Raw genomic sequence first — 21,421 nt, forward strand, 5'->3', positions numbered from 1 at the left:
TTTCTAACCAAGGAGACATTCTTATTTCAAACCAGTGGTCTATAAATTGTGAAGTGGGACGGGCAGAAGTCAAATAGAGGTCACTTATGGACATTAAAAATCTTATTTTTATGCTTCAAGTTTTTGGGACGTGTATAGATTATATAATCATTTACTTAGGTGAATATTAGAGGCTAAGTACCTCACGCTTCAAAGCTTCCTTTTCCAAAGTAATTCTGAGCTGCTCTGTTTCCTAAAATTTTTGCAAGCGATGGATTCGGTGCAATGAGGACATTTTATCCTCTCATTTGTAGCATGCGACTCGCCATGAGAGCAACCTTGACCTCACAGGAGCCACGAGCCCGATCAGTCCAACCTCAACCTCAATCTAGATCAGATTCAAGGTTGGTGGTGGTGGCGAGGAGGAGAGAGAAGGCCGGGTTTATGATCTCAAGGTGGTTTTGAAGATAGGGTAGTTTGGGAAGAAAACTGGGCAAGTTGGTAAATAAGCGAGGATGGCAAGATGCAATGTGAAACAAAGTAGCAGAACTCGTGACGCAAGTTGTATGTTTTTAAAAGTCAAGATGTGTTTGTTTGACATGCACTCGAAACCTTTATATTGCCATTTGCTTGAAGGTTTTCCTTGAAAGGAAGTTTAGAACAAACGTCTGATAAACTAGAATAGCTAAAAAGTAACGGGAGAACCATCGCTAGATAAATGAACATCTACACAACTCTCTTGAGTAAAATGTCATATCCCTTCAATTTCAAAGCATCATTTATATAACCCATTCTCTAGTTACAAGTATAACTCAGATCAAGTTAGGAAAAGAGCCTAAACACGCCGGGAAAGATAGGAAAACCAAATTTTCACTTCACTGCGATGATACACGGTCCGCATCGCACTGCTGCCGTGGAATGCCAACTGCCTATCTACTGTCAATGAATGCAGCTCTTTGTCAGACCAGCTGAGCAACTCAGCTAGCATTTTCCCATGCTGGAGGAACCCGCATGGAGCTCAAAGTGGGCATTGCATGGACATTGATGTCGAGCGGTAGCAGGTGGTATTGGATGTCAAGCTCTCTGAACATCTTGACCATCTCCTCAATCAAGAGGGATCGCCTCATAAACTTCTCTCCGATCTCCTGGTGATTCATCCTGTGGCACAGCCACACGGTAATCCTCACGTTGTTGAGCTCTTCTATATCCTTCATTATGATTACTGGTGAGGAATACCAGTGCTCTTTCTTACTGTCGACATAACTGCAATCGAACAAAAAAGCAATCCAGATTATTTCTTAATTATCTATATGTCGATGCAACAGAAACAGACTGGCAATATGCAAGAGAGAGCCTGGAATTTTAACATGAATTTTAACAATCATCTTCCTAGTTCTAAAACCCAAACACCTGCGATTAATCCTCTTTCTTATCACAGATTGACTTGAAAGACATTACAAGTCTCTACTTTTCCTGATAGATTTCTACGGCAGCAATCATTCCTCGGAAAAGATACTCAAAAAACTGAACAATGTTTTCACTTGCCTGATTATCTTGTGCTTCATGGCAGCAATCTGCTCTGCAGGAGTAGATATGTGCACACAGAACTCGACCGCGTCTCCCATGTCAGGGCTCCGATAATAGTTGCCAATGGCCTTCGTTGCAAGAGTGCTGTTTGGATATATAATCTTTTGATCGTCATACCTCAGAAACACGGTCGTCAGGATGTTTATCTCTTCCACAACCATCTAAAAGGATACAGCATATGAAATGGGCGATGAATAACAGAAGAGACCATGTACATGCCAAAGCAAATAGAGCAGTGAATATACAGTCGACACGTGATACCAGTATCTACCTGGACTCCATCGATCTCGCACCTGTCACCCACATCATACGGATGCATCACGAACAAGAAGACGATCGCCTCAAATATGGTCTTGCAGGTGTTCCCGAAAATAAATGCAACAAGGACGAGCTGCGAACTGAGAAAGAGCAGGAACTTGCTTGTTGCTATTCCCAGGATGAGAAGCCAGATGATCATTATGAGGATACCGACCATGACGTTGACCACGTGATGCAGCTTGTTGACTGCAGTCTTGGTGTCATTTAAGGTCAAGGCAAGTGCTCTCCTCCCCCTGAAAGCATTGACCTAAAACGATTTGGTTAATTCGATTAGCTTTGAAGACAAAAAAGTATGAACAAGCATGTCTAAGGACCTAATTTAACAGAATTCCACTCACCAGCCAGTTCTTCAGGCACGACTTGCTGATTCTCTTGCATTCATCAGCTCCTTCGAAGAGACTCATCGTATTCAAGGCTTCATCGTCCTTCATGAACCGCTTCAGATCTTCCAAGTAGATAAACCTAGCAACATCAATAAATTAAATAACTGACTCAGACACTTTCCATCATAAAACCATATAATATCGACTGCACATACCGTGCCAGTTAATCGGAAAGAGATCCAATCAGGGAAGCAATTGCCTCGTTCAAGGATTATGTCAAAAGCTCAAAACAGGAGGTGAAGAACTATGATCTTACTTTGAATTAGGCTTAGTCACATTTCGAAAGATCTTCCTAGCTGCAGCTTTGGCTTCGTTTTCACTCCTGATCATTGTTGCCGACTCATCCTCTTGAGTAGAATCCTGTATCTGCTCATCCAATGTCGAGTGAAATCCATGCCGCACGATATTAATCAATCTTTTCATATTCCAGGCAGACACATTTTTGGGATTCAGCTTGTGCAAGTGCTCTATCGTGATCCCTCCCTCGCTGTTTCCCGACAGCCCTTGAGAGAGCTTGGTGTTCTTCACTTGGGGACTTCTCTGAAGCCCTCCTCCGCTCCCAACTACCATCCCACTTTTAGTTGGAATAGCTGCCGCCCTTAGATCTGGCGGCACAGTCACGCCTGCTTTCTGTAAAGTCTGAAGATAACCTGCAATCTTTTCCTCCTCTTCCTTTCTCCTCTGAATTTCATTCAGAGGCAGACCCGACAATGTCTCGATCACGTACTGATTGAACAGAGACTTCTGAATCCGTTCAAAGTAGGTGCTCGCATGGAACGACGATGCCAGCACCTTGATGATCAGTGTCTTGATCAACCACATTAGAGTCCCCACCAAAAAGCACACCAGCACTTTGGTGACGTACCTCAACCTGTCACTGTTCGTCTCCCTCTCGACCTTCTTGTCGAAGAGAGCATGCCAAGCAATCAAGACCAATCCCAACCACAGGCAGTTCTGCACTGCGTTTCGAAGGCCGTAGACGAAATACAGAACCCGTTTTCGCAGCAGAAAGTTCCTCTCGATGAAGAACACAACTAATCGAATCATCCACCCAGAGACCAACCTCCCACACATCAAGACCAGGACCATGACCTCCCACTTCCACAGTTTGAGCTTCCACAAATCCTTATGCTTCAATGCAGGAATAGCAAGAGTACAAACTAAAGCACCAACGATCAAGACCAAACTCACCCACTGTAACAGAGCCATGGCACCGAACGGGGTTTTCTTGAACTCCTCTGGTAGGTCTTCTTCCAAGAAGATGTCGTCCTCGTCCTCATCCCCTGCCCTCCCCAACATTCCAGACCGCGGAATGTGACCCGATCTCCGTTGGGGCTCCTCCGGTGGGTCCATCAGCCGCGACCGGGTTTTTGTGCAGAGCAGGCATGATTTCCGCTGGGAAGTCGCGCTCGACGTGCTTTTCATGACCTCCTCTTCTCTGTTGCCTACAGAGTTTCCATCTCCCCCACGGCTCGGCAAACTAGGCGGCACACCTAGCCCAGCCCCTGTCGAGGTGGGCGGCTGGCAGGACACTCTCGAGCAGTCCTGGCTCTGCCTCTGCGGCTGTGGCGCCGGCGGCGAATCGGCGACCGGAGGCAAGTCCCTCCGGCCATCACCGCCGCGCAGCTCCTCCATCTCCAGTTCCACGTCCGGCGACACGTCGCCAGAGGCCCGCTGCTGGTGCAGGAACCGCCCGATCAGCCGCGACAGCGGGTCAGCTGGCACGCGGCCGGAACCCTCGGCAGGAGCTTCCTCCTCGCTCCCCTTCTTGTCGAACCCAATGCTGGGTTCTCTCAGCATTCTCGAACCGTCGTTCCTGTGGCTCCCGGAATCACCCGGTAATAAGCCGGGACCATTGAGGCCGAGCTCGAGGTTGGGGGTTTCGAAGGCGGTCGTTCCTTCGCCGAGGATGGGCAAGTCGGCCGGTCGGCGAGAGGACGAAGAAGAAGAAGAAGACGACGACGAGCCGCAGGATCTTCGCAGTAATTCCATGGATCAGTGGATCAGTGGAGAATCGATTAGGAAAGGCAAGAAACAGAGAGAGACCCAGAAGCGAAAAACAGAGAAAAACAGAAGAAGCTTTTGAAGGTGGGACTGGGAGACGCGCGCGTGCAGTGAAGAAAACGCGGTTGCACTGTGAAGATGGAGATGTTAGAGAGAGAGAGAGAGAGAGAGAGAGAGAGAGAGAGAGAGAGAGTGCAGCTGGCCACCGAAGCAGAGGATGTATAAATGGCGAGAGGAGGGAGGAAACAGGAAACGTTCCGAAATGGGCAGCTCGAAAGAGGAAACAGAGCAGGGCGCTCTGGGATTCCGTTGAAAATTGAAATTCGCTTTCCTGTTCTGTTCTCCGTTCCGAAATGGGCAGCGAAGGTCGAAAGAGGAAGCAGAGCAGGGCGCCCTGGAATTCCGTGGAAAATCGAAATTCGCTTTGCTGTTCTGTTCTCCGTTCCGAAATGGGCAGCGATGGTCGATAGAAGAAGCAGAGCAGAGCGCCCCGGGATTCCGTTGGAAATTGAAATTCACTTTCGTGTTCCATCGTCTGCATGGCTGGTGTTTCCCAAATGCCCTTCGTACGTGGTGTAAATTACCGGACTGCCACTCCGCCAAAAAATTCGATAACAATTGCAAAGTTTTGAAAGGCGATATCGAAGAAGAGAAAGAAATATGGGAGGATAGTTTCGAAAGGGAAATATATGAATATATATTTATATATATTATGTGTGCAAAATAATAAGGTATTGAAATATCCGGTGCAAAAATCATATGTATGCATGATTATATAGGTGTCGTTATTAAAATTATGTTTATCAAATATTTTAACACAACTTACCCATACACAACATGCGGCTCATTATCACTAATTGCAAAAGTAAAAACAAACTATTCAATTATAAGTCCCAAGAGCTGCCTACCAAATGAATGAAAATCTTATCGTACAACATAAATGACACGCGATGTCATTAAGACTAGGGTTAATACCTTAAAAAACCCCAAACTGGTACACCTGTGACAAATTTACCCCAAACTATTTTTTTGACCATGAAAAACTCCAAACTGGTACACCTGTGACAAATTTACCCCGACTAACTATAAAAAAAACCCTAAACTGGTACATTTATGATAAATTTACCCCAAATTAATTTATTTGACCACAAAAAACCCCAAACTGGTAAATTTGTGACTAAAATACCCTTTCGAAAAATTAGATTAATACCACAAAAAATCACAAAAATTATAAACTGTAACAAACAAAGTGTAAAATCCCAAATTAATATACCGGTCAATTGTCACGTATTATTTAATTTTATAATTTAACAAGAAAATTTAACTAAAACTAACAGAGGGTAAATTTGTTACAAGTGTACCAGTTTAGGGTAAATTTGTCAAAGGTATATCAGTTTAGGGTTTTTGGTGGTCAAAAAAATAGTTTGGGATAAATTTGTCACATGTGTACCAGTTTGGGGTTTTTCAAGATATTAACCCTTAAGACTATCGTTTTACATCATGAATTTCTTATAATTTTTGTTTAAGAAAACCTTCCGAATCCCCAAATTATATTCAATGTAATACATTCATTCTAATTTTTTTTCCATAACGATCAATATCCCAAACTTTTAACTGCATGACATATTTACTTTATGTTCTACTAATGAGAATCGTTGGAAAGAAAACAGTTTTAATATGGTCTTCACGTGGCTTAAATGAAATAAAAAATGGCATCGTTCTAGCTGAAAAAAAAAATTAGAGGGGAGTAAATTTGTGGTACAAGTTTGAGGTATTCAATATCATAAGAAAAAGTAAAAAAAAAAAAATATCATAAGAAAAAGTTGAGGGTAAATATATCATAATGAGCATAATTTAGATTTTTTTTTTATGTCCATAAGTATAGTTATAATTTTTTAGTGGCTTATTCTCCTTCTTCTTTTTTACTATTTTATAGTGATTCAAAATTAATTTTTCAACAATTTAAATCACGCCTGCTCTTCCTCCATTAATAATCTTGTCACAATTTCTTTAATGGGACTGAGCGGAAATCCTTGCATTAAAGTTGGCGGCCGCGATGGACTTGGGAAGCAGGTGGATGGGAGAATAGGCTGACGAGGACTTGGACATTTGTTTGCTATCGATTGAGACAAAGGGAGAGAGAGAGAGAGAGAGAGAGAGAGAGAGAGAGAGAGAGAGAGAAATAGGGGTGTGCAACGGAAACCGCCCAAACCGGGACCGGACCGGACCGGACCGTACCGGCCGGTTTTGGGCGGTTCCCACAGTCGGCGGTCCGGTTCCCGGTTCCAAGGTGGGAACCGGACCAACCGGACCAACCGGACCGGACTAAATTTTTTATATATAATTTATATACATATAATATATAAACACATATAATATATGAATATTATATATGAAACTTGTTGCAATCAGAATTGCAATTGAGGTAACAATCTCTTATGTGGCCAAGAGACCACCAAAGCTCTTAGAAAACTTATTTGTTAGTTTTATCTTCTACTCGATGTGGGATAAGGCTCTAGGAGTTCCTCATGCTCACTCTCTCTCTTGCTCCCCTCACTTGCAAATGACAAGGCACTTCAAGCCTCAAAGAATCCGACATCGACTAAACATTCAAAGCATAGAAGAGAGATTATGTATAAAACCTAAGCCAAGCACAAATTTTACTCAAATTGTTCATGGCTTTTATGCTTAAAATTAAGAGTGAAACACATGAATTATGATTAATATTCACGCAAGTGAAGTTTGAATATTTTGCACGTGAAAACACGTGTGAGTAGTTTTATTAAATCGCCCGGGAACCAAATTGGATTGATTGGTCCGAAGCATGGTCGTTCTTTAATGAATGGTCGTTATTTAGTGAAAAAAGAAAGTGTTGATCTTATTGGACCGAACCGGACCGGACCGGAACCGATGGTCCGGTCCACGGTTCCCAAAATTGGGAACCGGTTTTCCCGGTCCGGTTCTCGGTTCCACCTTGGAACCGGACCGAACCGGGAACCGATCACTCCTAGAGAGAAATGGAGGACAGACGAGGGCAAAGGAGGGGAATGCGGGTGAGTTGTTTTCGAAATATTATAATGGAATAATGACGAAATTAATATGATTCATAATTTTTTAATTATTTAATATAAGCTCTCAATTTTATCCTAATACTTCATGTAATTTATAAACTCTTAATTTTTAATATGGTATATCGAATTTGGTACATATATAATGTACTATATGAACTTTTAATTTACTGAATGTGATTTTTGGATTTTCGCTATATATTCAATATATAATGTGGTCTTATTGGACTTTTTGTACATGTGCAATATAATCTTTATTGAATATGTACCAAAAATTTAAATATCATTATGAATAAATTAAAAATTCAAAATCAAATTATATATTAAATTAAAATTTAAGGGTCATATTAAATAAATCATTCATGTCATTTTCACTATTATAACCGGTGGCTTTGGACTTAAATCGTGCTCAATGGCCAATGTTGGCGTTTCCGAAGCACAAATGCTAGAGTCAACCAAACCCCAGTCGGACACGTGTGTCCTTTGACCCATCATCACTCCATGCTTTCCTCCTCCTTCACGTGTAGCTCCTCCCATCAATGTTGTGACACCATCATACATGGTTAGGTCCACATAGTTGAGCTATGTATGCCATCGCTAGAATAGGCACAGTACGTGTTTGATTGACAAAGATGTTAATTTAGACTTCATTTCTTTCGTAAAAATATTATTTTATAATTTTTCAATATTTATATTACTTAAAAATAAGTCATAAAATATTTTTTATGCATGCAAGCGTTAATCCATTGAGGCCTGCTCGAGACCTTGGCAATCATGCTAGGGATCATACTGTCGACACCTAGGTCCTTCAAGGGCAAACTCAAGACCTTGCTCAAGCTCAAGCATGGGGAAGCTCGGCATGGGGGCACTACGGTCTCGAGCTTAGGTGTCGGGATGAGCAAAGTATGGGGGTAAAGAGCTCAACCTTGATGGACCTAGGCTCGGCCTCTATACAATCACGCCTAGCCTCTATATAATCAGGCCTAGGCGCTGAAGACCTTGGCCTAGTTGTTGGGGACTCGAGCATTGACATTAGGGTTCCAAGCCCAACCTCGGTAGACTAGAGACAAAAAGGTGAGAGAAAGAGAGAGTAGATGGATAAGGACAAAAAGGGAATGTCGATGAGTTGTTTTCCATGTATTATATAATTGGTGGCTCTCACTTAGACTGCCAAATGGACGGCGTGCGCATTTCGTGACATAGACGCTATCAACCAAACCTTAGGTGGACACGTGTGTCCTTTGACCCCTCACTCCATTTTCAAAGAGGCCATCTCATCGCTATGTACTTAGACAATTAAACGTCTTTCGCTCCCCTTTCCCTGCGCGTGTTGAACATGGTAAGACACATGCGCAAGTGAAAACTTCGGGCAAAAAATATCTCAATTTTTTTTAATGTAAAATATACACGGGATTTCTGGATATCCGCCTATCTGACACAAATTTTTATCCACCTAACTGACACAAATTCGAAGGTGTGTGGTCAAAGAATGCTTCGATTTGCTTTACAATGTAGAGAAATACTCTGAGGAATATAAGTTCTTCCCTCGCATTTTGGCAGGATCGCATACAATAATTATTAATTAATTTTCTCGAAAAATCCAAATGAATCAAAATGCATTTTTCATTACGAGTACGGGATTATTTGAGCTATAAATATATGAGTTAGTCCACTATATATTCTCATTTAACTTCATTCATAAATTTCTTCTAGTAGAAGACTATCTAAAGACAGGATTATTTGAGCTGTAAATATGAGTAAGTCCGCTATATATTCTCTTTTAACTTCATAAGTTTCTCCTTCTAGATGACTATGTAAAGACAGGAAATTTATTTTTGCACTTCAAATCTACCAACCAAAGAGATAAGAGTCGAAGGGTTCCTCTAGATCCATGGCGCTTTCTCAGTCGCACCCAATTTACGATCCATTAGTTGCAATGAATGTCGAATTTTAAGGTATGGAGGAGCAAAAGTGACGGGGTTTGGTGGAGGGCAGTAAGTCATTCGCCATTGAAAGATTTAAGTGATGATTAACTACGAATCAATCAAATGCAAGGAGAAGCATTGATACATACTGTGTGTTCACTTTCAGCTACTGGAACTGTACAGATCTTTTCATGCTGAAGAAAATAAAAGCCTACTTGACTCTGCTCCTGGCGATTCAGTGATGTCCTCTCCGGAGGACAGAGAGGAATTTGCCGGGCTTCTCCTTGCGCCGATCCTCCCCCTCTTCTGCAACCTGTTTCCCATCCAACGTCCGAAAAGTCAAACTTAATAGAATTTGAACTTAGTTTTAGTGAAGAACTTAATTTTAATGGACATGGAATTGGCTTGCGTGAGCAATGATGACTCAACAACAACAACATGTTGATTCGCCGAAGGTCCGGCGAAGGGCGGCGGCGGGCGTCAGAGCTCTGGCGAGGGTGGACCAACAGCGTTAGCAACTCGGCAGCAGGGGCACGACAGTAGTTGGCGTCACTCGGAGAGGAGGGTGGCCCGGATCGGCGTCGGGCCGTGGGAGTCGCGGCGTCAAGGGCGCGGCGGAGCGGGCCTGGTGCTCGGACGATAGTGGGTCGCGGCAAGGGGACAGTTCGCGAGCTGCGGAGCGTCGGGTCGCCGGGAGTAGCAGAGGGCGAAACTGAAGAGGCGTCGCGGGCTTCGGGTTGTAGGAGGCTCAGAGCGGTTCAACAGGCGTCAGAGCAGATTTGCTGGGCGTCAGAACAGCGTGCAGGGGTCGGTCACAGCGTCGGAGGAGGCGCGGACATAACCGAGGCAGCAACAACGTCGCGGCGAGGAGTCAAGCGGCGGTGCTCGTGGCTAGCGAAGCAGCGGTTCGAAGCTGCCGTCGTCGCTGATGGCGGTGGTCTGCTGTGATCGTTGATGTGGGGCTTCGGGGACAAGCGGAGGCATGGTGGAACAGACGTGGAGGTGCGGCAGTCGCATGGGATCTGCTGGCGTCGCGGGCTGCTCACAGAGGAGGTGCGACAGGGCAACGATGCTGCTAGCGTCGAGTCGGAGCAAAGGCCAGGAGAGCTCAGGCGGAGGGAAGCACGTACGAGCACCGGCAGCAGCGGGTCACGAGTCGTCGAGTGGATCGGCGAGGCGGAGGTGTCCGGTGGGTAGAAGCCTCGAACGACTGAGCGGCGGTGGTTGGCTTGCGAACAGCAGATGCGGATGAGGGAAGAAGATGACCAGTGCTTGTTTTTTCTTTTTTTCTGTCTCCTCACGTCTTCTCCCTCTTGTTGTTGTACTTTCTACAGTACTTTTCAGCGGAAGGGAAAATTCCTTGCTGACTTTTTACTTTATCCCCGAAGAACGAACACTTCTCTTTTTTCCTGAATTGTTGACCTCGAATACTCCCCAAAAACCCTAGAAACCAGGGGTGAGCATCGGTCCAAAATCAACCCTAGACCAACTCTGGACCGGCTCAACCCTGTTGGTCCTGATCCAGTTCCTAAGAAGATTGGGTTGATCATTGATCCTGGAATTCCTAAACCAGCACTATGCGGGTTGATCATCAATCCTGAGAATTCCGGGTCAATCCAACTTGGACCAACCCTAACTTTATATATAATATTACTTATAATTTTTTTATATAGAGAAAATCTTAAAATAAATTTCGTTAACAATATTAAACAACTCTTTAGTGAGGAGTTTAAGTAATTTTACATTGTTATTTTATAACTTAGATTTTTAATGTTTTTATGACGTCAATATTCATAATTTACCAAGGAGGAAAATGTTTTTTGAGGAGTCCTCACGATGTCCAAAAAGGCATAAACAGCTCATTATGGCATCATCCTCTAGTATTCGTTATCTTCTATCTTATTTGTCATCTTAGTCTTCAATTTGCCAAAATCGAAATAAACAATTTCTCCGCTCACCACTTGACACTCGCCTTGCTCACTTTGGGTCACTCGTGCTGCTCACCGCTCGATGCTTACTTGGCTTGTTGCTTTCTGCTCGACATTCGATGTTCATTCTGCTTGATGCTCACCCCACTTGACCCTTTCTCCTTGCCTTTCTTAGCTGACCTCGCTCATTATCGAACCCATTGGGTCAGTATGGTCCTTGGTTACCCTTGTCGATTGGTCCTAGGTTGACCCTAAAAACCGAATTAAATACATTAGGTCAGTTCGATCCTTAATCGCTTTTTTAAGGAATACAAAAAATGAAATAAAAAATTATTGGTTAATCCTGGGTTGATCCTGAAGCTGGACCAAATTCATTAGGTCAGTTCAGTCCTCAATCGCTTTTTTAAAGAGTACAAAAAATGAAATAAAAAAATTATCGATTGATCTTAGGTTGACCCTGAAATCGGACCGAACCCATTGGGTCAATCCGGTCCTCAGTCCCAAGCTCAATAAGGTCAGTCCTCGGTCCCAAGCTCAATAGGATCGGTCCTCGGTCCCAAAAATTGAGGACCGGCAATGTGTGAGTTGGTCCTAAGGTTAAGGGGCGGACCGGCCCAACCCGAACCATGCTCACCCATATTAGAAACGAAGTCTCTTTCGTCTTCAATTTTTTACCTAGAAAAAACCTAAGAGAAAAACCCTACTACGTGAAACCCTCCTACGTGCGGTCGTGTATTCAATATGTGGCCCCCTGAACCCTATGTGTTTTAACTTATTTATAGGCAGCGAAGTAGGGTTTTTAATCTTTCCAAATCGGTATCCACAAAGATTCTTTTTCCAAACGCAATATTCGTTTTTTCACTTGCCCTATCTGAAAAATTCCATCATATCTTAGAAAATTTCAAATTCTTATTTTCACAAGATAATTTCCGATCATAAAAAAAGGGCTTGAACCAATTTGCTCGCTTCGTGGGCTTAGTCCGGCCTGTCAATTTAAAGGTCAGACCACTAATTTGAACCTATCCGCCACTGGTCCAATAAATAAATGCACAAAATGCAAATTAAAAACAAATGCACCTAAATTAATATGCTATGTACTTAATATTATTTTTTAGAGATAAAATTAAGCCCTAATTTTTAATATAATAAATGAATGACTGGATTGCCAAAATTTAGGTATCAACAACTGCCCCTCTTTGAAGGTGATCTCATAGAAGTTGCCTTCAAAGACAAATTGAGACTTAAATTTGGGTCATCCATATGCACTGAATGATTTTTGTTTGAAAATAAATTCCATTTTTGAATGCAATTTATATGATGCATGGAAACACAAATAATAAATGAACTACCTAAAATAACTTACATTCAAGGAGGATAGAGTAATTCGAAATAGTTGGTGTTACATGTCCAAGACCCATACCATTCTACAGTCACCCAGAATAATAACATGGCTTTGCAAAAAAACTGCTTTCTCAGGACCCGTACCTTTCTACGGTCGCCTGAATAGGGAAATAGTTGTTGTCTAGGACTCGTACCATTTTACGGTCGCTTGAATAAGGAAATAAATGTTGTCTAGAACTCGTATCATTCTACGGCTGCCTAAACGGGGATTCACTTTCCAAGACCCATACCATTTTACGGTCGCATGAATTGGGAAATTACTTTTCCAGGACTCGTACCTTTCTACGGTCGCTTGTTAAAGCAATAAATATTGTCTAGGAACCGTACCATTCTAAGGTCGCCCAGTCTTGCAGTAGAGATCATCTAACCAAGACCCGTACATTTCTTCAGTCGCCTTAATCAAACTAAATCTAGAGGAAAATCTTTGGGGGACAACTTAATTGAGTGTCGATTAAAAGGGACTCTAGGCTACGAAAGCACGCCATGTCAATATAAAAGACACTAGGCTACAAAAGCACGTCGGGTCTATTAAAAGGGACTCTAGGCTATGAAAACACGCCGGATCAATATGAAGAACACTGGACTACAAAAGCACACCGGTTCGATGAAAGGGACTTTAGGCTACAAAAGGGACTCTGGGCTACGAAAACACGCCAGGTCAATATAAAGGACACCGGGCTACAAAAGCACACCGAGTCGATGAAAGGGATTCTAGGCTACAAAAGCATGCCAAGTCGATTAAAGAAATCCGGGCTACGGAAGCACGCCGGGTCAATGAAGGTGACTCTAGGTTATGAAAGCACGCCATGTCGATATAAAGGACACCGGGCTATAAAAGCACGACGAGTCTATTAAAAGGGACTCTGGGCTATGAAAGCACGCCGGGTCAATATGAATGACACCGGGCTACAAAAGCACGTTGGGTCGATAAAAAGGACTCTAGGTTACGAAAGCACACTAGGTCAATATAAAGGACAGCTTGACCAAGTCAAGTGTCGATGCACTCAAGAGATAATACTTGCACAATAACAAGTATTTATAGTATAGTTAGAGATATACTTACCTGGTTATATCTCTTATTCTTGGGGATATGTCTTATGGAATTTAGATGTCCTGTGGAGGTTTTTCACCTTCTGGTAGAAAATAAATTTTTGGAACATCAAGGATGCACCTTGAATGTTCGTGAATATTTCTCATCTCCTAATATCATGATGCATTCTAAAAGGAACCTGAATGTTAGAAGCTCTTGAGTCTTTAAGAAAACATTACCTACCTGACATGATTTAGAGCAAAAACTGAATGCACATTTCAAAGTTCAATAGGGGTTTTCATCGATTCAATCAAGGTTTATGCATAATGACTTTACCATTTTTGCATCACCCAAATTTCCACAAGAGAAAATTGTCATTCAAGACAATGGCATGGATTTCTTAAGAATACTAAATGAGACACTTTCAGTTAGAAAGGACTTTCACTCACTCTCATTCAAAATGGTTGTTTTAGGAGAATCACTTCATCTCACTATCATCATATAAACAAGAGTCCGAGTATTCTCGCAACCAATTCGAGAGGTCTTTAATAGGGACCATAATGTGGGCTTGGTCAACGGTTTAACAAATGGACTCTTTGAGTCAATGCTATTGAAAGAATAATTATGTAATCATCTTCGGGTTTACAAGTCAAGAACCTTGCAAAATAGATGGGGTCAAGAATATTGCACTTCTTCAAGCGATTCTTATAAACATATGAACTCACATGTAAATTCAAGTGCCATAATCTGAAAAGACTTTGTAAGGGACATAACGTAGGCTAGGTTCATGGGTTGAGAAATGAAAGGATCATTAGGCTCAAAATGTGTGTAGATGGTGAGAGTTGATGATGATCTTGGCATTGCCACCAGTTTTCTTTTTCACTCAGGATTGTCATGCACTATTGACCTTGACTCATTAGATACTATTCCATTGGGATACAATTTTTTACAACTGATAGTTACTTATCTTGACTCTCTTTTTTCATCTATGGGTATTGGCATTGCTTTTACTTGGCACACTGTTTTTTCATACTCGCAATTCTCATGCATTTTTTCACTTCTTTTCATGGGAATTGGCCTTGCTTTTATCAGGCATACTATTTTTTCATGCCCCTTAGTTCTATTTTGAATTCAATTCTTGCGCACAATGCATGCGTCAAGCAATTACACTTTGAATGACACTTGAACTTTTCAAGAGTTTTCATCTACCTTTTTGCCTTGCCCCAGTGTGGGGGATGATCATTAACTGGGTTTAAAGAAATGAAATTGGAGGCTCAAGTGGGCTATGCAAAGTATATAACTATATAGGATAGAGAAAGAAATGCTCTTCATCATCCTAAGGCACTTAAATTACCACATAAATTCAATGTAATAGCACGACTTTAAGATTGATGCAAGTGAAAGCAAGAAAATTTCTTTTCATTTTCCTCACCTCATGATGTCATCTTACCTCCCATTTGCCCCCAATGTGAGGTAGTTCTTGATAGAGGTAATTTGAAAAAAAATTCACAAGTGTATGCGGCTCAAAAAAGTTAAACAATGGATCACTTGTTGTGTTTGAGATAGAGAAATGAATTGCCCCTCGTCATTTCGATTTTCGTACCTTTTACGAGAGAACTATTTACCTTGCAGATATGGAACTTCCTACACTCATCTCACAAGTGTATATGTAAGGGATTGTGTATAGGATAAGAATTGCCTTTCATCATCCTGACACGTCTCATTTAGCATTCTTAAGCATCTATCTTGACAAATCTCCACATGAAATTGGTGAGTTAAATAGGCAAAATCACTATCAAAATTCTCTTTTGAGAAGAGTCCAACAATTTAAGCGTGAGAAGCTTTTATGACTTCAAAACAAACAATTTATCACACTAAAAAAATGTTTTCATATGCACGATTTTTGCCATTCATTCAAAGAATTGTCCCACGAAGGCACCATCTTAGTAGTGGGTGTTCTTGGATTGCCCCTATCGAAAGGGAACACACACACACACACTAATTGATCAATCGAGACCAAGAATACGATATTCAGTTTGATAGACGCTCCATTCTCGCTTTTGCCTCTGATGTGCCTTTTTCAGATTCTTTCTTATTAGGCCAAGAAAGTAATGCTCTGAAACATAAAGTAGACGAGTCAGAAAATTAAACAGGGCTAACCTAATACATGTGTTTTGGAAATGGCTTGAAAAATGATTTTTTTTTCTTTGGGGATTTTTTGGATGGGGAAGCATGAGGAGGCCCGGTTCTCAGAATTCTCCTTAGATGATATTTTCTTTTCATTGTTGGATATCGTCACCAGGCTGGTTTGGTGTACCCCATCATATCATCAAAATTGGAAATAAAATTGTAATTTCATTGAATAGAATCAAATGAATTACATTATTAGAATGGAAAATGCAAACAAGCAAATCCTAGAAACGAAAGCAATAATTGAAATTTTAGAAAGCAGGAAATCCTAAAAACTTGAAATCCTAAAAAGCATAAAAAAGACTCCTTCGTAGAGGAGTGTCAAGACAAGAACTTCTTCACTCAGTGACAGCATTTGTGCCTCCGTCATGGTTGGGCATAGCGTTTTTCTTATTACTGCTGAAAGCGAACGCCTTTGTATCCAAGAGGTCTTGGACCTTATGCTTCAAAACATAGCAATCATCAGTGGAGTGACCAACCTCTCCCATGTGATAGTCACACTTTTCGGAGGGATTATATGTAGGATAATGCTCGGGATTTGGTCACTTCGGCTCAGTAGAGAGTAATCCTTTCTTTTAGAGGACGGGCAAAACTTTGGATAGGGATCCAGGAAGAGGTGTAAACTGTCTTCTAACATTACATCATCGACCTAAGAACTGATGCCCTCCACCTTGTTGCTCAATAGAAATCTTAGTTATCGGAGCGCGATTCAGTTGAGAATAGGCCAAATTAATCAGTTTCAAGGTCTTTCTCCCTCTTGGTAGAAAACCTCTTGTTAGATGGCTCAGTAAACCACCATTCTCTTATCCCCATCTCAATTTTTTCTCCCACGGGAACAAGTTGGTTGAAGTTTTCGACGTATGTGTTGGCCATCCGGTTACGAAACTCAAACGGGAGAGTTTTGACGAACAACTTCATTAACTCCCTGTTCGTAGGCTTAGGAGTGATTTGAGTCGCCAGGTTTCACCATCTCACGGTATACTCTTTGAACGAAGGTTTCGTCATCTCTCGGTATACTCTTTGAACGACTTGTTCTTCTTCTTCTCCATCCTCTCTTGATCCTCTCGGGAAGGTGTAATGTCCATATTGAACTTATATTGTTTGAGGAATGCGTCAGCCACTTCATTCCAGATGTCGAGAAGGTTTACATTTTTCATTATATACCAGTTCAGCGCGGGTCCAGTCAAACTCGCATGGAATGATTGAATCATGAGGGGCTCATTCTTCACATATTGGGCCATGCGTACATGGTACATCTGCAAATAAGCTTTCGAGCAGGCAATACCATCGTATTTTTCGAACTCCGGCATCTTAAACTTTTTCGGCATCTTGACCCTCTCATACACAAACAAGTCGAATGGGAGTGAACTTTGCGACTCCCTTAGTTGTTTCACTCTTTCTTCCAGTTTCATGAAGTGTTCATCTTGCTCTGTCTTAGGAACGTTGTCAAGCTTAACATTTTCCACATTGGCTAGTAGTGGGTCATCTTCTAGCGTAGGCATGTCGTCATTATTGGTCTGCTTTGGGATTACTATTTCATGGAGAGCGGGTGCAGGAGTCAGATTTGCTTGGAGGGATTGGATTTGAGTTGTCAGAAGTTGCATAGAGGTGGCTAACTGCTGAAGTTGTTCTTCCATAGTGGACATATGATCAAGCATTTCAGTTTGGTCAGCCATTCTAGCTCTTAATCACGTTATTATGGGCGAACATGAAGGATCCATTGTCACCTAAATGAAAGAAATGAAGATATGTAAGCATGAGGTGTAAATAGAGAATCAATTCATGACAATGATCTAATCGATTTTTTCATTTTTTATTTATTCATGAAAAGTTTGTACAAGAAGGGCATTTCCTAAAAATGGACTAAGAAAAGATACATTTCCTAGACATGAATTGAAAACAAATTCTCCAAAGTTTTTTTCAAATGGTTCATTACATGACAATTTCCTCATTTCATCTCTGATTGACAGAGGAGTTAAATCAAATGATTAACCTAGATTGTCATGGACAGATCAAAAGTATGACAAAGTAAGCAAATTGCATAGTGTAGGGCTAGAAGACTTACTTCACCAAGGAAAATCAATGGCAATCACATAGACATGCGCATGGGATGTGGGGTTCGATTTCTAGCTAGGAAGGTTAAGCAAGGTAGAGTTAAAAGGGTAGGATGACTTAGTTGTAGCCTCACATACTAAGTCAAGTCCTCCTAACTCCCGTTCAGTCAAGAATGATACTCCAATACAACGCGGCTTCGCGGGCATAGGTAAACATTCTTGACACCAAGAAAAAGCTTTCGAGATTGAGTTGGGCAACATTTACTACGCGGCCTCGCGGTCAAAGTTGTATCCAACTCAATACCATCCTAGGTGTCTTAGTGCGGCCCAGATCCGGCAATAGGTTGTGTGTGCAATAGTGTAGTGTAAATGTAAAGCATGCACAACAATTTATATCAAACAACACTTCGTTCATGAAAATAAATCATACATCATACATTCCTATACCTCCCTGTAAAACAAAGTTAAGCAAACACTTTCCTTTATACCTCACATCCTACAAGAACATTTAACACCTTAAATGTTAGGGGTGTACCTAGAATCCCTGCTGCCAAACAATTTTTTTTTTTCAAATAAAAGAGAAAATTAGCCTAAGTCCACTAAGAGTTTTAACTCAAGGCCCCAGCAGAGTCACCAAGTTGTCGTGACCAAATTTTCGGGTGTGAACCACCTAAGATTTGTCTAATGGATTGTTAAGCCTAGACCTAACTCGGGCTCTCCCAAGCCCATACCAATTCGTGACTTATATTCAGATTATTAACATACATATAGATTTTATTTAGAAGTCACCACTAATATATTTTTTGGTGGGCTGATTAGAAATAACAGGAGTTTTACTTTACCCCTACAAACCAGAAACTCTAGGTATGAGGACTTGGTTATACTAGATTTCTCTAATACCCTTTCGGTACCATTCTTTATTTTCAAAAAGGCTTTTGCAGGCAGCTTAAATTGATTTTAAATCTATTTCTCTAACATGTGAGGCGATCATGCAGGTACACAAACCACCAATTTAACACCTAAGTAAAGCAATAAATAAATTGCATGACTTACTTCAAAGCAACGAAAGTATCTGCGTTGTTAGATAAGAATTCACATCAACAATCCTAGATATGACTTCTAATTAATACGCAATTTCTTTTCTTTTTTTTCACTTATTTAATGAAAGTCATGCAATATGCAATGCAATATAACTAAATGACCTAATTCTAATGACATGCAATTTCTAATTAAATAGACCTAATAACAATCTCTAAATGACTTGCATTTCATGAATCTAATCATATATGACATTTCCACAACATTTTTTATTTTTTCTAAAAAAATGCAATCTATCCTGGAGAAATGGAACTAATTTATTTAGAGACATTTTTTGTATTTTTTATGAAATTCGGAATTAGGAAAAATGTGAAAATTATCTAACTAGATTAAGAGTCTATTCAATTTGAATTAGGAATTAAGTTAAACCAAATCTTAATTTAAACTAAAATATTATCTTAACCCAAATAGTCCTAACATGCAATCTATCTAATATCTAAACTTAAAATGAAACATGCAATTTTATCGTAATATGCAATGACGTAAAAAGATGCCATAATCTACATGACATATGCATGATGATTTTTTACGTTTTTTTTTTTTTTAATTTCGAAATTAAAAAATTGTCACATAATTAAACATGCAACTTAAATTAAACAAAAACTAACATCCTAAATGAATGCATTTTTTTAGATTTTTTGATTTAACAAAATAAAATTGATTCAACCAACATGATAGCAAATCATATAAGATATAATCGATATCCACAAATTAGCGAACCATATCCCGTGCATGAGATCGGGTTGGCCAATTTTTAAATAAATCGCGAATCGAATTTCGAGCCGGAGATTGGATTAGCGATTTTTCAAGCGATTGCGGTTGCGAGTCAGATTTCGGGTGCGAAAATCGGACTATCAGTCTCAAATTTCAGAAGCAATTTCATGTCAAGCAATCTCAATCTTACATTAAGAAATAATTATACTTAAAAGAAAAAAATAAAGTAAATAACAAGAAAAACTACCTAATTTGCTTTTGTTTTTCCTTTTGCTTTTTTTTTTTTTTTTTTTTTTTTCGTTTTTCCTTTCCAAGCAAAACGGCAACGTGGTGATCCGCCAAAGGTCCGGCGAGGGGCGGCGGCAGCGTCGAGCTCCGGCGAGGGTGGACCGGCGACGTTAGCAACCCAAAGCAACAAGGGCACGACAACGGTTGGCGTCACTCGAAGAGAAGGGTGGCCCAGATCGGCGTCGGGCCGTGGGTGTCACAACGTCAAGGGCGCGGCAGAGCGGGCCTAGTGCTCAGACGACAATGGGTTGCGGCGAGGGGATAGTTCGCAAGTTGCGGAGCATCGGGTCGTCGAGAGCAGTAGAGGGCGAAACTGAAAAGGCGTCGCAGGCTTTGGGTTGCAGGAGGCTCGGAGCGAATCTACAGGCATTGGAGCAAATCTGCTGGGCGTCAGAACAATGTGCAGGGATCAGTCACAGCATCGGAGGAGGCGCAGACAGAACCAAGGCGGCAGCGGTGTCGCGGCGAGGAGTCAAGCAACAGTGCTCGTGGCCGGCGAAGCAGCGGTTCCAAGCTGCTGGCGTCGCTGATGGCGATGGTCTACTGTGATCGTTGATGCGAGGCTTCGGGGACAAGCAGAGGCGTGGCGGAACAGACACGGAGGTGCGGCAGCCGCTCGGGATCTGCTAGCATCACAAGTTGCTCGTAGAGGAGGTGCGGCGGGGCGATGATGCTGTTGGCATCGAGTCGAAGCAAAGGCCGAGAGAGATCAGGTGAAGGGAAGCATGTACGAGCACCGGCAGCAGCGGGTCGCGAGTCATCGGGTGGAGTGACGAGGCAGAGGTGTCCGACGGGTAGAAGCCTCGAATGGCTGAGCGATGATGGTTGGCTTGCGAACGGCAGATGCAGATGGGGGAAGAAGATGACCCAGTGCTTGTTTTTTCTTTTTTTCTGTGTCTTCTCACGTCTTCTCCCTCTTGCTGTTGTACTTTCTGCAGAACTTTTCAGCAAAAGGGAAAATTCCTTGCTGACTTTTTACTTTATCCCCAAAGAACGAACACTTCTCTTTTTTCACCACCGGCTGTAGTGGCTCTGCTGGGTAGGCTCCTGCCTTTGAAGGGAAAGGTCAGGTGTTCGAAGCCCCTGCAACGCAAGTTGCAGGGAGATTGGCAGACCATTAGGTGTATTACGCGTGGCGCTCTAGTGGTGGGTCCTAGGCTAGCGTCGCTTGAGGGTTTACATGGCAATTGTCGACCAAAACGATTCATCCGGCACAAAAAAAACAAAAAACAAAAACAATTCTCTTTTTTCCTGAATTGTTGACCTCGAAAACTCCCCAAAAACACTAGAAACGAAGTCTCTTTCATCTTCAATTTTTGACCTAGAAAACCCAAGAGGAAAACCCTCCTACATGCGGCCGTATATTCAATGTGTGCCCCCCTAATCCTATGTGTTTTAACTTATTTATTGGTCGCGAAGTAGGGTTTTTAATCTTTCCGAAGTGGTATCCATAA

At 41.7% G+C, this 21,421-nt stretch overlaps 1 protein-coding gene across 1 annotated transcript; it reads right to left on the bottom strand.

Moving 5' to 3' along the window:
* Window positions 1-956: 956 nt before the first annotated feature.
* Window positions 957-4,259, bottom strand: LOC104455523 (mechanosensitive ion channel protein 6). Its single transcript, XM_039317776.1, has 5 exons — window positions 2,524-4,259; window positions 2,223-2,346; window positions 1,838-2,131; window positions 1,525-1,727; window positions 957-1,242 (listed from the first exon to the last, which is right to left on the bottom strand). Exons 1-5 carry the CDS (start codon window positions 4,257-4,259, stop codon window positions 957-959), a joined length of 2,643 nt encoding a protein of 880 aa, XP_039173710.1.
* Between the last annotated feature and the right edge of the window lie 17,162 nt (window positions 4,260-21,421).

This window comes from Eucalyptus grandis, chromosome 7 (genome assembly GCF_016545825.1).
Source record: "Eucalyptus grandis isolate ANBG69807.140 chromosome 7, ASM1654582v1, whole genome shotgun sequence".
In the NCBI taxonomy this organism is placed as follows: Eukaryota; Viridiplantae; Streptophyta; class Magnoliopsida; order Myrtales; family Myrtaceae; genus Eucalyptus; species Eucalyptus grandis.